The sequence below is a fragment of the Aulostomus chinensis genome, chromosome 19 (assembly GCF_037954235.1).
Source record: "Aulostomus chinensis isolate RoL2024-O1b breed Wild chromosome 19, RoL_Achi_v1.0, whole genome shotgun sequence".
In the NCBI taxonomy this organism is placed as follows: Eukaryota; Metazoa; Chordata; class Actinopteri; order Syngnathiformes; family Aulostomidae; genus Aulostomus; species Aulostomus chinensis.
In genome coordinates, this window is record NC_141338.1 from 1,439,710 (window position 1) to 1,451,936 (window position 12,227).

General features: G+C 49.3%; 1 protein-coding gene across 5 annotated transcripts; it reads left to right on the plus strand.

Moving 5' to 3' along the window:
* The first annotated feature begins 6,167 nt into the window (after nucleotides 1-6,167).
* pargl (poly (ADP-ribose) glycohydrolase, like) lies at nucleotides 6,168-12,041 on the plus strand. Of its 5 annotated transcripts, none has more exons than XM_086186667.1 (16): nucleotides 6,168-6,215; nucleotides 7,095-7,369; nucleotides 7,507-7,632; nucleotides 8,053-8,142; nucleotides 8,231-8,302; nucleotides 8,379-8,465; nucleotides 9,068-9,228; nucleotides 9,303-9,382; nucleotides 9,458-9,530; nucleotides 10,003-10,078; nucleotides 10,149-10,296; nucleotides 10,869-10,947; nucleotides 11,032-11,140; nucleotides 11,297-11,393; nucleotides 11,465-11,593; nucleotides 11,671-12,041. In XM_086186667.1, exons 2-16 carry the CDS (start codon nucleotides 7,130-7,132, stop codon nucleotides 11,775-11,777), a joined length of 1,674 nt encoding a protein of 557 aa, XP_086042793.1. In that variant the 5' UTR covers nucleotides 6,168-6,215; nucleotides 7,095-7,129; the 3' UTR covers nucleotides 11,778-12,041. The 5 variants fall into 5 exon arrangements, with proteins under 5 accessions (XP_086042793.1, XP_086042791.1, XP_086042790.1 ...); XM_086186665.1 differs by lacking the exon at nucleotides 6,168-6,215 and adding an exon at nucleotides 6,278-6,628; XM_086186664.1 differs by lacking the exon at nucleotides 6,168-6,215 and adding an exon at nucleotides 6,279-6,600.
* Nucleotides 12,042-12,227: the final 186 nt, after the last annotated feature.

Genomic DNA, 12,227 nt, shown 5'->3' on the forward strand with positions numbered 1-12,227 from the left:
CTAAAAATATTCAATACCGGCTGGAATGTTTTTCTCAGAGCTCCAAGCAACGGCACCAGACAAGCTGACGAGAACGTTTGTTCAGAATAATTTGACTAAAAAAATCCTACTACATGCAAATCTTGGACTGAGCTCATCACCTGGTTGCAGGTAGGTTTTTTAAGATGAGGCATAAGTTTGGTTCTTGTGCTAAAGCGCTGAATTCTCCCTGGTGACTTGCTTTCATTGGCTGATGTTCAGGGAACACTCAGGATGTTCTGGAAGCCTTTGTGGAAGGTCGTGGGTCTGTTGAAAGTTCCTGAAGTACTACTTAAAATGCAGCTGTTCTGAGAACAAGATGCAAGAACCCCAATAGACCTGGAGTGTTTGGTGTCTTAAATTATGCTGTAATGTTCTGTAAACGTTGTGGGAATATTGTGTAGACACCTGGAGGGAACGTTATATTCGTGTTCTAACTGCCCCACAAATGTTCCCCGGGATATCAAATCAAATCAAACTTTATTTATAGAGCACCTTTCATACATAAAAGAAATGCAACTCAAAGTGCTTTACATTAAACTGAACTAATTATATCCTGAATGTTCCCTCAATGTGAAGGAAATAAGGCTCCTCTACCTGTGAAAGAACACCTGCTGATCTCCCCAACATTCAGGGAACATTCCTGATGTTCTGGAAAGTTTAGGGAATGTTGCTGATCTCCTGAAATTCACTGTGGCGTTCTGGGAAGGCTTTGGGATAACATTGATAGAACCAAAAGAGAACATGAGGGTTTAGTCCCCTAAAGGTTTTCTCAAGTGTCGCTATAGGTTCTGCAAACATTGTGGGTATGTCAGATATATGTACCGACCCAGAACATTCCCCAAACATTCTCAGAACATCCTAAATGTTCCCAGGACTTCAACCAATGTCCCCTTATTCTTTGACAAATTCCACATTTGTTCTCACAGATTTGTAGGGAACATTTGGGATGTTCTCTGAATAATCAGGGAATGTTGTAGTTCTCAGTTTGGAAGTGCTAACGTTCTGTGAAGGTGATGCAAGAACCTTTATTGTATTATAAAAACATCAATGCTTGTGCAAACGTTGTGGAGCAAAGCACAAAGACCCCCAGGGAATGTTCAAGATTCTGTGTGTTCCCCCAAACTGTCCCCGAAGGTTCCCTGTCAGAGTAGTTACACTTTCAACCCAAACATTTCCAGAACTTCTTGAGTGTTCCCTGACATCCGTCACATAACATCCCTCCTCCATGTCATCATCCATAAGAGCTGAAGAGTCGCCCTGCCATCGGCCACTGGGGGAACGTGTTATTGGGACGGGGGGGGGGGGGGGGGGGGCAACCATGATCCCCACTAAACAGTTCCTGAATGTTCCCCTGTTACTCCACCAAAAAAGTCCTACAAGGGGAACGTTCAGTCCCGTCATAGGAACTGTAGTACTGCAAACCGTGAAATCCTAGTCTCGTGCTGGGTTCATGTTCCGCTGAGATGCCAGTTTGAACCAGCGGGTTCTACTGGGAAATGTTCCTGCTAGTTGTCTCGTATCAGAGGGGCTCAGGGCTGCTGGGTTCTACTGCACTGTTGTTCCGGTGCACCTGATGAATTGACAACAGAGTGTATAAATAAACGTTGTTCCACTCGACCCGGTAGAGAGACGGTCATCATATCGGTGCGTCACGTGATTACCTCCTCTGTTCTCCGCTCCCGGGGTGTCGGTACCACTTGAAGTCAGGTGGCGTTCTAGCGGCGAGTGTTTGCGAGTCATTAGAGGCGTCTGCAGTATCTTGCCGGAGGGCAGTGCAGTGTGGAGAATAAAAAGTCCAACCTGCCAGTGTTTTCAGACCTCTGTTGCCCTGGAAACAGGTGCTGAGATTTCCCATTTCTTCATTTTTCTCCCCCTCCCCTCCCCTCCCTCCCTCTCCTCCCCTCCCCCGCCTCCTCTGCACTCCACACGCCGCCGCCGTGCCGCTTCCTCCCCCACGACCTGCCGCATAGTACAACCACACACATCCTCCAGCCTGCTGCAGTCATTTCACAATGTCACAGGCGGAGGAGCTGAAGCCTCCACGACACAACGAGAACCCGGAAGAGGCGGTGACCCGGTTCTGACTCGGAGGCTGAACGCCGTCCCTGCTGCAACAACCTGACCTCCGGCAGGAAGACTGGGCGGGGGGGCGAGGGGGCGGGGGGACAAAGAGGAGTAGTGGGGGGGCAAACCCACAGCTGACTGCAGTCTCAGATTTAAGAATGTGTTTTTATAAATGTTCATCACATCCACAGATAGTAAAAGTACACACATTCATCAGTCCCGCAGAAGTACAGATACTTGTGTAATAGAGACTGGGAAAAGTAGATGTACTGATTCAACTCATGTACTCAAGGAAAAGTAAATAAGTACACACTCAAGCTGTACTCAGGAGTACATGATTAAAAAAGTTCTGAATCCTTTTACACTTTGATTGAAACAAAACAAAGATTGAATGTTTTAGAGCAAAGCATTCCAGCTCTGAGAATATCTGGACTTCTTAGACAGAATCCTTCTGTGTACTACTACTGAAACACAGAGGAAGTACTTCACACCAGGGAGTACATCAGAACTGAAGTAATGGGCCTGTTTTTGAAGTGAATTACAGGGAGTTGACAGCGAACATATTCATGTTCGGATGTAAAAATCAGAAAAATAAAGAGTCACAGGAACCTGAATGTTCTGCTTGAGGACAGAGAGAACGTATGTGAACTCGGTTACTTCTCATCTGTTGTCAAATCCGATGACTTCTCGGAATGTTCCGGCTGATGTCACCTGTCACATCTGATATTTGGAACATTTAGGCCCACAGACCCAGAGGAGCGGACATCAGCACCGTCCCTGTCTCCTCACTTTCAGGCCTTTTTAAGTCATCCTGCTGTTTCTGCTGCGTTCTGTGTGCATTCCGATGCAGTGACTTGTGTTTGGCGTGAGCCGGAACATTCCAGGGAGACGGCTGACCCAGAATAACACTGAGACAACTGGCTGCCTGACTCCTCTGCCCAAACCGCGGCTTCCTATCCCAACACACACATGACGCTCCCAGTGTGGGAGGCTGCTGGGACAGAAACACACATGACTGTCATCACCCAAGACACATGACTCCACAACTCCAGCGTCACGTCCGCAGAACCCTGCAAATGATCATTTCACAACGTCGTCATCAGTGACCTCCACGTGCGCTCGGGGACGGAGCGGAACCAAGAGCACACGGATCACCGGCGTCACTACTGATTGAGGCCAAAACGTTACACAAAACAAAGGTAAAATGGGCTGAAGAGAATTCCCTGAAGCTCCCACTCTTCTAATTCAGTTGATGATCAAAATCAAAATAACAGAGCAGCACAGGAACCAGGCCGAAAACCCAAGAATGAGTTCTCCTTGTAGAACGTCGGGTTCCCTCATGTCCGAAGATCAGATATGTGGTTCTCAGCAGCTGGAGATATCAGCAGGTTCAGTTCTACATCAGATCCAACAGTAAACAGCAGACCGGTGGATGGTGAAGGTTCAGTTCTACATCAGATCCACCAGTAACATCAGACCGGTGGATGGTGGAGGTTCAGTTCTACATCAGATCCACCAGTAACACCAGACCGGTGGATGGTGGAGGTTCAGGTCTACATCAGATTCACCAGTAACACCAGACTGGTGGACGGTGGAGGTTCAGTTCTACATCAGATCCACCAGTAACACCAGACTGGTGGATGTTGGAGGTTCAGTTCTACATCAGATCCACCAGTAAACACCAGACTGGTGGATGGTGGAGGTTCAGTTCTACATCAGATCCACCAGTAAACACCAGACCGGTGGATGGTGGAGGTTCAGTTCTACATCAGATCCACCAGTAAACACCAGACTGGTGGATGGTGGAGGTTCAGTTCTACATCAGATCCACCAGTAAACACCAGACTGGTGGATGGTGGAGGTTCAGTTCTACATCAGATCCACCAGTAAACAGCAGACCGGTGGATGGTGGAGGTTCAGTTCTACATCAGATCCACCAGTAACACCAGACTGGTGGATGGTGGAGGTTCAGTTCTACATCAGATCCACCAGTAACACCAGACTGGTGGACGGTGGAGGTTCAGTTCTACATCAGATCCACCAGTAACACCAGACCGGTGGATGTTGGAGGTTCAGTTCTACATCAGATCCACCAGTAACACCAGACTGGTGGACGGTGGAGGTTCAGTTCTACATCAGATCCACCAGTAACACCAGACTGGTGGATGGTGGAGGTTCAGTTCTACATCAGATCCACCAGTAAACACCAGACTGGTGGATGGTGGAGGTTCAGTTCTACATCAGATCCACCAGTAAACACCAGACTGGTGGATGTTGGAGTGGTGGAGTCTTAAAAACCTGGGTTGCTAACAAGAGTCTAGAGGAGCCTACAGAGGTCACGGAGGTCATTAAAGGTCATCAGGGCGAAACACAAGAAGCCTGAAGCTCAGTGATGGTGACCTTGAAGTCATGTGACCCTGGTGTAGCTCCTTCATAGGCTAACGTTAGCTTAGCACTGCTAACCGTTGCTTTGAGTTCGTGCTCTTTGTCAGTCGACTCCATTTTGCCCCTGATGTAGGTTTTTGAGAGATTATTTCATCACTGTGATATTTTTCAGGCATGCGCAGACTTTAATTCCACACCTTTGTGAAAGCTTGTGGGTGTACGATGGTTTTTGTATTGATTTGTTCTCTTTAAATCGTGGTCCATGTGCCCTCTCAGCTCAAGTCAAGTAATGAATTGTAAATATGAATATGAGTCTTCTCATGTGGTGCGACTGCACACAGCTGGGACACCGAGCTTCATGACAGAACTGCAAATACTGCCTGGCCAAAGTATAAAACATTCAACAACAATGGCTGAAACATCCAACATTACTCCTACAACCCTCGGCAGCACCAGCCGCTGCTGTTCCGTGCAAATGAGACGTTTCAAGGCCGATTGATCCGAACATCTGGAGCAGCTGGACACGCTCTGCTGTTCCTGTAAATCCCTGGATAGTATCGGAATTCATTCTAGGGCTGTATTTAAAGGAACACAGCAACTTTAGAATAACTCTCTTATTGTACGTCGTCCCCAGAAACAGACAAGAACATAGAGAACCTTCCTTCTTTTGTGATGCATTCGGGAGCTGAGATTTACGCGAGTTAGCTTAGCACAATGACTGGTAGTGGGTGGGAAGTGTTAGCGTAGCTCCCTCTCTGCCTGCATTAATATCAGGAGGGTTGTGTGTAACCTTGGTGATGAATACCAGTTTAACATGAGGAGACATTGTAGTGGTAGAATCAGACACGTAGCCGGAACTACTTTCCTGACTGGGAGCAGTGATTTGACGCAGCACCTCCAAAGCTCCATTGGACCTGAGCTAGCTGATGCTAACACTTCCCACCCACTACCAGCCATTAGACTAAGCTAATTAGCCTGGACCTGAGCGAGCTGATGCTAACACTTCCCACCCACTAGCAGCCATTGTGCTAAGCTAACTAGCCTGGGTCTCAACTCCTTCGAGAAGGGTGTCTATCTTCTTGTGTGGCTCTGAGGACGATGATGGTGAAGAGAATTTCCCCAAATGTTGCTTTACATTACAGTTCGAGGTCACAGGTTCTGACATTCTCTTCAAGCTTTTAGAGAAAAGACCCACACCTGAAGATTCTTCAAGTCCCCTCAGGTTTATCTTTTGACCCTTTGGAGGGGCCTAATCCTTAGGTTGGGAACCACTAGACTGAAACAAGTCAGCTCTTAAAAAGTGGTTGAAACATTAGAGTCCTGCTGTTCATGCGCCGGGGTTAATAATCTGATCACGCCATCAGTCAGAGGGACGTTAATCTGCTGTTGATATTCTGGTTCGATGTCGTCGGGCCTCAGACGGGAAGTTTGCTCGCTGCCGCCATCTTGTGTTACAAAAAATCAAACGCCACAGAAACCCGCTGCTCCCGCAGGCTGACATGTACATGCTTGACCCGTGATTGTGTTCTAGAAGGTTCCCTTTTCTTCTTGTCAAACCTTTCTTCTTTTTTGACGTCAGTGTTGTACTCGTGCTTCTGCGTGGGTTCTCCAGCTTCAACCTCCACGCGCTGGTCAGGTTACCCGGGGACTAAAGTCTCCTCAAGGGTGAACGCTGGTGTGTGTGTGTGTGTGTGTGTGTGTGTGTGTGTCTACACACATCCTGCGGTGGACCGGATGTAGGCTCTGTGTGTTTATTTACATATTTTCTTTAACTAACTTTTACTTTGTAGGCCAGTTGCCTCCGTTTCCGGTTCTTTCTCGTTTACTTTTAACTGCAACAAACACACAAAGGAGGGGGAAGACACTTCCTCCATCGAAGACTCGTTTGCAGGTTTAAAAAGCAAGAAAAAGAACGCAAAAACCCGGTTGCCTCGCGGTGACTGACGGGTTCTACGATACCGGTAGACGAACTTCAGAGCCCACGTGACCACCCCGTGGGGACCGCGTCTTTCTTCACTTTACTTTCGTTTTCTCTCAAAGTGAAACTAACGTCCGGTCTGGATGGGCTCGAGCCCCTTTGCACCGAACTACCTGACGGGATCGTGTCCGTCCGTCTGCTGCCGGTGACCGGTGAGCCTCCCCCGGTGACCCTCCCCCGGTGAGCCTCCCGCGGGGCACCGGGTTCTAACTGCTTCCAGCTGACCGGGGAGGGGCGAGCCTCCTCAGAGGAAAACGCTCCCTCCCGGTCGTGTCCTCGTTGTTGTCGCGTTGTTGTTTGTTGTTCCGTGTTGATGAGTCCGTCAAGCAGTCTGACGTCACGGTCCTTCTTCCCGTCCGGTTACCGTCTGTGTCGAGGAGTCAGACGCCTTCCTCCCGGTTTTGTAAGGAAAAAAAAGAAAAGAAAGAAGGAATTCTCACGTGTTTCTGATGATTTCATTTGCAGTGTGACGTCTCCGTGACGTTGTGAAATGTTCTTTCCTTACTTGAGGGATTATTTCATGAAACATTTTTAAGAACCATTCAGGGTTCCACTGCCTTTCTCTGCCACCCTGATTTATGCCTCAGGTCTGTAAGGTGGACATTTCTGTGTGTTGATATCTTTATATCTATGTTGATGACGGTAGAACCTCCCCTCCTGGTGCCTGTGGAACCTCCAGAGATGGCGAGGCCCTACAGCCACAGCAACGACAGTTCTCAGATGAGAGCCGCCCTGCAGCATGAAACCGTGCCCATCGGCGGCGAGGCCAGCGACGCCTCCTCCAGCAGTCCCAGGACCACCAGGGCAGACCGGGACGAGGCCTCATCCTGCTGCCAGCTGAAGGATCTGAGGCGAATTCCACAATGTCACGTGAAGCTGGGACCTCTGGACTTCAGCAGCACTCACACGGTCCTCATAGATGTAAGAACTCTAGGTTCCACTTCTGGAAACACGTGACATGAGTGTTCTCACCAAACCTGGAGGGGGCAGCACGGAGCAGCGGGGTGGAGGAACCGGCTCCACGAGTGTCCTCCAGTTGAACCTGTCTCTTGTTGCAGGTGGACACGTTCCACCGGGGAGGAGGAGCGGTGGCGCTGAGAGGGAGAGAACCGTGGCAGAGCAACGTCGTGAAGATGCCCTGCTCACCTTTTAGCCTCATGACCACCAAGTCTGCCGTCTTCAAGGTGATTCTGATGCTTCCACGCTTTTTTAAATTGAACTTGACTCTGTCGTAGGTTCTAGCCGGACCGCCGCCGTCGGCCTGGATGCTTCTTGGTGGATCCAAAAGTTCCTTTTGTAGGAAATCTGGTGGACGCAGAGAACAAAGCTGCACAAACAGACGCGACCATTGTTTCACACTTTATCAACTCAGGATGTCAAATTAAAATTGAGCTTTCAATGAAACGGCGGCTAGCGGCTAAAGAGACGGCGGGCAAACACGGGACAGCGACGGCGAGCTTCTCGCTACGTCAGCAGCTGAAAAAGAGCAAATTCACAACATTGGCATGCGTTTTCCTGCAAGCACAAAAATCAAACTGTTGGCAGTCGGGAGGCTGCGGCTGGTTTTGCTCCCACGAGAGGCTGAATGTCGGTTTGTGCTGCAGCAGCAGAGCCAGACGTCGCGGTGGGACATGATCTCCAAGCAGCTGATGGGTTTGGCCAAGAAGACCTCAGTCAACGTGGACGCCGTGGAGGTACGGCGTCTGTCTGGGAGCTGGTTGGCACAGTTTGAGCTGATGCTGTTGGATCCTAAAACATGTCTGTGCCACACTGTCTGACTAGGACGCCATCATGAAGTATAACCCCAAGTATAAAGGCCAGTGGTCCTTTGATGCGCTGCACAGCTTCGTGAAGGTCAGTCTGCACTTCCAGGAACTCGGTCAGTTTCATTTTCCTGTAAGAAAAGGTGATGTTGATGGTTCCGTTCCAGTGCGTCCCGAAAACAGAAAACTACTACCACACGCTGTTCCCCAAGATGGCCGTGCTGGCCTTGAGGCTGCCGGAGCTGGTGAAGAAGGTAGGAACCCTCCTGGCGGCAGAGGCCCTGCTTCCATGGACGCGTAGAAGTGGCGGGTCAGAGGCGGTCAATGGAAACGGCGAAATGAGGAAAATCTCTCACCTCATGTTTGCAAACAAAGCTTCATTCTTGCTTGAGGGGTTTGTTTCTGTTTTGAAAAGTTAATCACTCCCAAGTTTGAGGGTGAAACCAGTTTTTGCTGTCAGCTCTGATTCTGAGTCTGGAAGTCACATGACTGACCAGACAGCAGCAACATGGCCGACACTCTTTGGCGCAGGGAACCAGCTGAAGCTATCGCTGGTAGATGACCAGCACGTTGTTACTGACATGTTGCCTAGAGCGCCATCTTCTGATGGAGTCTCTTCTCTGAAAATTCAGCGTCAGTCGTCGATGTCTCGCCTTTTTTTTGTTTCAAATCTGTTCTCGTGTTTCACTCCGTCATCGAGGTTGCTGACCTTAGCATCTTAGCATTGCCGCTACAGTGAGCATTTCAAATATTTAGTCCCTTTGAGTGGCTTTGACCGTCACGCTGGAACACGTGGCCATGCTGTCCTCCAGGAACAGTTGATGGCCATGATGGCGCTGTGTTTCTGTGTCTCCAGGCCATCCCGCTGCTGCAGAGAGGACACGCCGCCGCCATCACGCTGTCTCAAGCCCAGATAGCCTGTTTACTTGCAAATGCGTTTTTCTGCACCTTCCCTCACCGCAACACCTCCGCCCCCACCGCTGAGTACCACAACTACCCCTCCATTAACTTCAGCAGGTTGGGCAACGCCCCTCAGCGCCACAGGTGACGCAGCCTCCGGTTTTGTAACGCTTCCTCTCATCCTGTTCCAGTCTGTTCGGGAATTGGTCGGAGCGGAAGAAAGAGAAGCTGCGGGCCATCATGCATTACTTCAGCGTGGTTACCGATGAGAGTGAGTTGATGCTGAGCCTCTGTGCCGCTGGTCACGTTGGTTCTGATAAATCTGACGGTGTTGATGTCACTGCAGACAGTCGACCCGACGGCCTGGTGACGTTTGAGCGCCGATGTCTCCACGACTCAGATGTCCCCAAGTGGCGAAGGTGACGGCAACCGTATGTGGAGGCAGCAAATGTGTGAAATCCTCTTCATGAAAAATAGAAAAGTAGAGGTCACCCAAGTTCTCGCTGCTAACAAATCTGGTCAGGATCCGTCTGGAACGTTTGATTTTTCTGGCGGATAAACTGACGCCAGTGGCGGCCGGCAGAGGTCACTGCATTTAAAATCCAATCATGGTGGATTAGCTTGGAGATTAAAATAGAAGAGCAGTCATAGTCCGAATCAAAGAGGATGGAGTCCTGCCTGCCTCGTGATCTTGATACGCTGACGACAAACCCATGTTTATCTCTAACTCTTCCGCGCCGCGATGATCTGGCGAGTAGAAACTTGGACATGAATGTGTTATGGAACACTAAAGGGATGAGGGCTCATGGTCAGGAGGACTTGAAGAAGCTGCTGGGGTGTTCAACGGCCCCTGATGATGTTGGTGTAAATCAGTGGGTCCTGTTGTTGCAGCTGTGCTGAGAAGATGTGCGACCTGTACGTGTCAGCAGAGGGCAGCATCGAGACCGAAGGGACAGGAATGCTGCAGGTAAGAGCCCATGTGTGGCAGCGACTAGCGTCAGTCCTTGATGGAGTTGTGATTCCTCGTGTTCACGCAGGTGGATTTTGCATCCAGTTGGATCGGCGGCGGCATCCTGGACTCGGGCCTGGTCCAGGAGGAGATCCTGTTCCTCATGAATCCAGAACTGATCGTTTCCCGGCTTTTCACTGAGAGACTCGGTGACAACGAGTGTCTGATCATTACAGGTAGTCAAGCTGTCAAACTGAAATATGACCTTTTCTATCCAAAATATCAGTGAAACGTTTTTCATTTCTCTTGTAATAACCGCTCTGGGCCACTTGAGGGCAGCAGAAACAAACACTGCCGTGCGACGTGTGGAATCGATGAACACCTCAGTTGCTCATTTCCACATCCAGCAGCTACGGTGCCACGTTATTATTCTGTCACCTGCTGAACCGAAGTCTCATAAATCCAGACGCCTCTTTGGGTGACGCAGAAGCGTTTAAACGGCAGAAACCTGAAGCAGCTGATCTCACCGGAACCTCGACAATCGTCACCGTTAGTCATCAACATCATCGGTTAAATGCTCATTTTCTCCTAATTGTCCGTCAAAAGTTTTTCATTTCTTTTTGCCAGCTAGCTTGAAATACAGTGTTAAACTTCTATTAAAGTGTTGTTAGTTGAGGAACTTTTAGTTCAGTTTGTGACAACAGTTGAGAACTCGTCCCTCTGTTCTTGTCATTCATGTTACGAACCATCAATTATTAGTTTGGCAGAAGAGCAAAACCTGCCTCCAGGTTCCTCTGATGTTTTTCAGGCTCTCAGCAGTTCAGCTGTTACTCCGGCTTCAGCGACAGTTTTGAGTGGGCGGGGCCTCACCAAGACATCCTCCACAGGTCTTACCACACACACACACACACACACACACACACACACGCATTTGATTGATGGTCAAAGACTTGACCCGGTGGTTCTGTCAGGGACGGGTGGGCCCGGCTGGAGAGGCAGATCCTGGCCATCGACGCTCTGAGGTTCAAATCCAGACGAGAACAGTTCAGTATGATCAAAGTCACCCGAGAACTCAACAAGGTCAGAACTTCCTGTTTGTCTCAGTCGTCAATAATTGTCGTGATAATCTGATTCACAAACTTCACGCGCGGTTAATTTACTGAGTTCAAGTTGTTTTCCTGTACAAACACAGCATTTTTGCTCCTCTGAGTTTTCTCATCTCTCGTGTGGTTGAAGGCCTACTGTGGGTTCAAGGGTTGCAGTCCTACGGAGCCCGCCATCGCCACAGGCAAGTGGGGCTGCGGAGTCTACAATGGAGACCCCCACCTCAAAGGTACATCAGAATGTCTCTGTTCTCTGAAGAACCACCGACCGAGTGTGTAAGAGCTCTTTGTTTCTGGTCAGCTGTGATCCAGCTGATGGCGGCGGCGAAGGCGAGGAGGGGGTTGGCCTTCTTCACCTTCTTGGATGACAACCTGAAGCAAGACGTGGAGCAGTTGCACCACCTGCTGGTGACAGAGGGAGTCACAGTTGGTGGGTTACTCACACAAGCTTGAGTCAGTGCTGTGTTCCTGAACGTGACGTTGATATCGGTCCAAACGTGTCGTCAGGTAAACTTTACGGTCTCCTGGAGGACTTCTGTGCTCGCGAGGGTTCCCAGACGGATCTGTTCGATGACATCAGGATGAAGATCGGACGCTCGCGTAGTCTGCTCTGACCACCGCGCTGGGAATTGGACCAAGCTGAGGAGGAGCGTTCATTCCAGAAACAAAGAGCAACAGAAGCTCCCTGTTCACAATTTTCCTGGTTAATTTTGGCACCTTTGCTTTTGTTTGGGAGTTCAGAGAGAAATGGAATTGAACCGGCAACTGTTTGGCACCGTAGCGTGTGTGAAAACACACTTGTGAAGATAGAAATCTAGTTGTGGCAACGATGTCACATTTATGTCTGAATTTACCTCAAATGATGATTTAGAACTTCATGTTGCAAACAAACAAACAACTTGTTTCATTTAATTTGACATCGTCTCAGTAAGAAGTCCTTTTTCCACTGTAACTTAAACATTCATTTAATTCCTTTAAAACGGGAACTTATCGTGCGTGTTCAGCCAAACGCGTGCGCAAGCTGATACTGGCTTGGCTGGCGGAGGGATGCGTCCATGATGTGG

Coding starts and splice junctions, on each gene's coding strand:
- pargl (XM_086186667.1), top strand. CDS start 7,130: ATGGCGAGGCCCTACAGCCACAGCAACGACAGTTCTCAGATGAGAGCC. Junction 9,383..9,457: donor CAGCGTGGTTACCGATGAGA/GTGAGTTGATGC, acceptor ATGTCACTGCAG/ACAGTCGACCCGACGGCCTG. Junction 11,141..11,296: donor TCACCCGAGAACTCAACAAG/GTCAGAACTTCC, acceptor GTGTGGTTGAAG/GCCTACTGTGGGTTCAAGGG.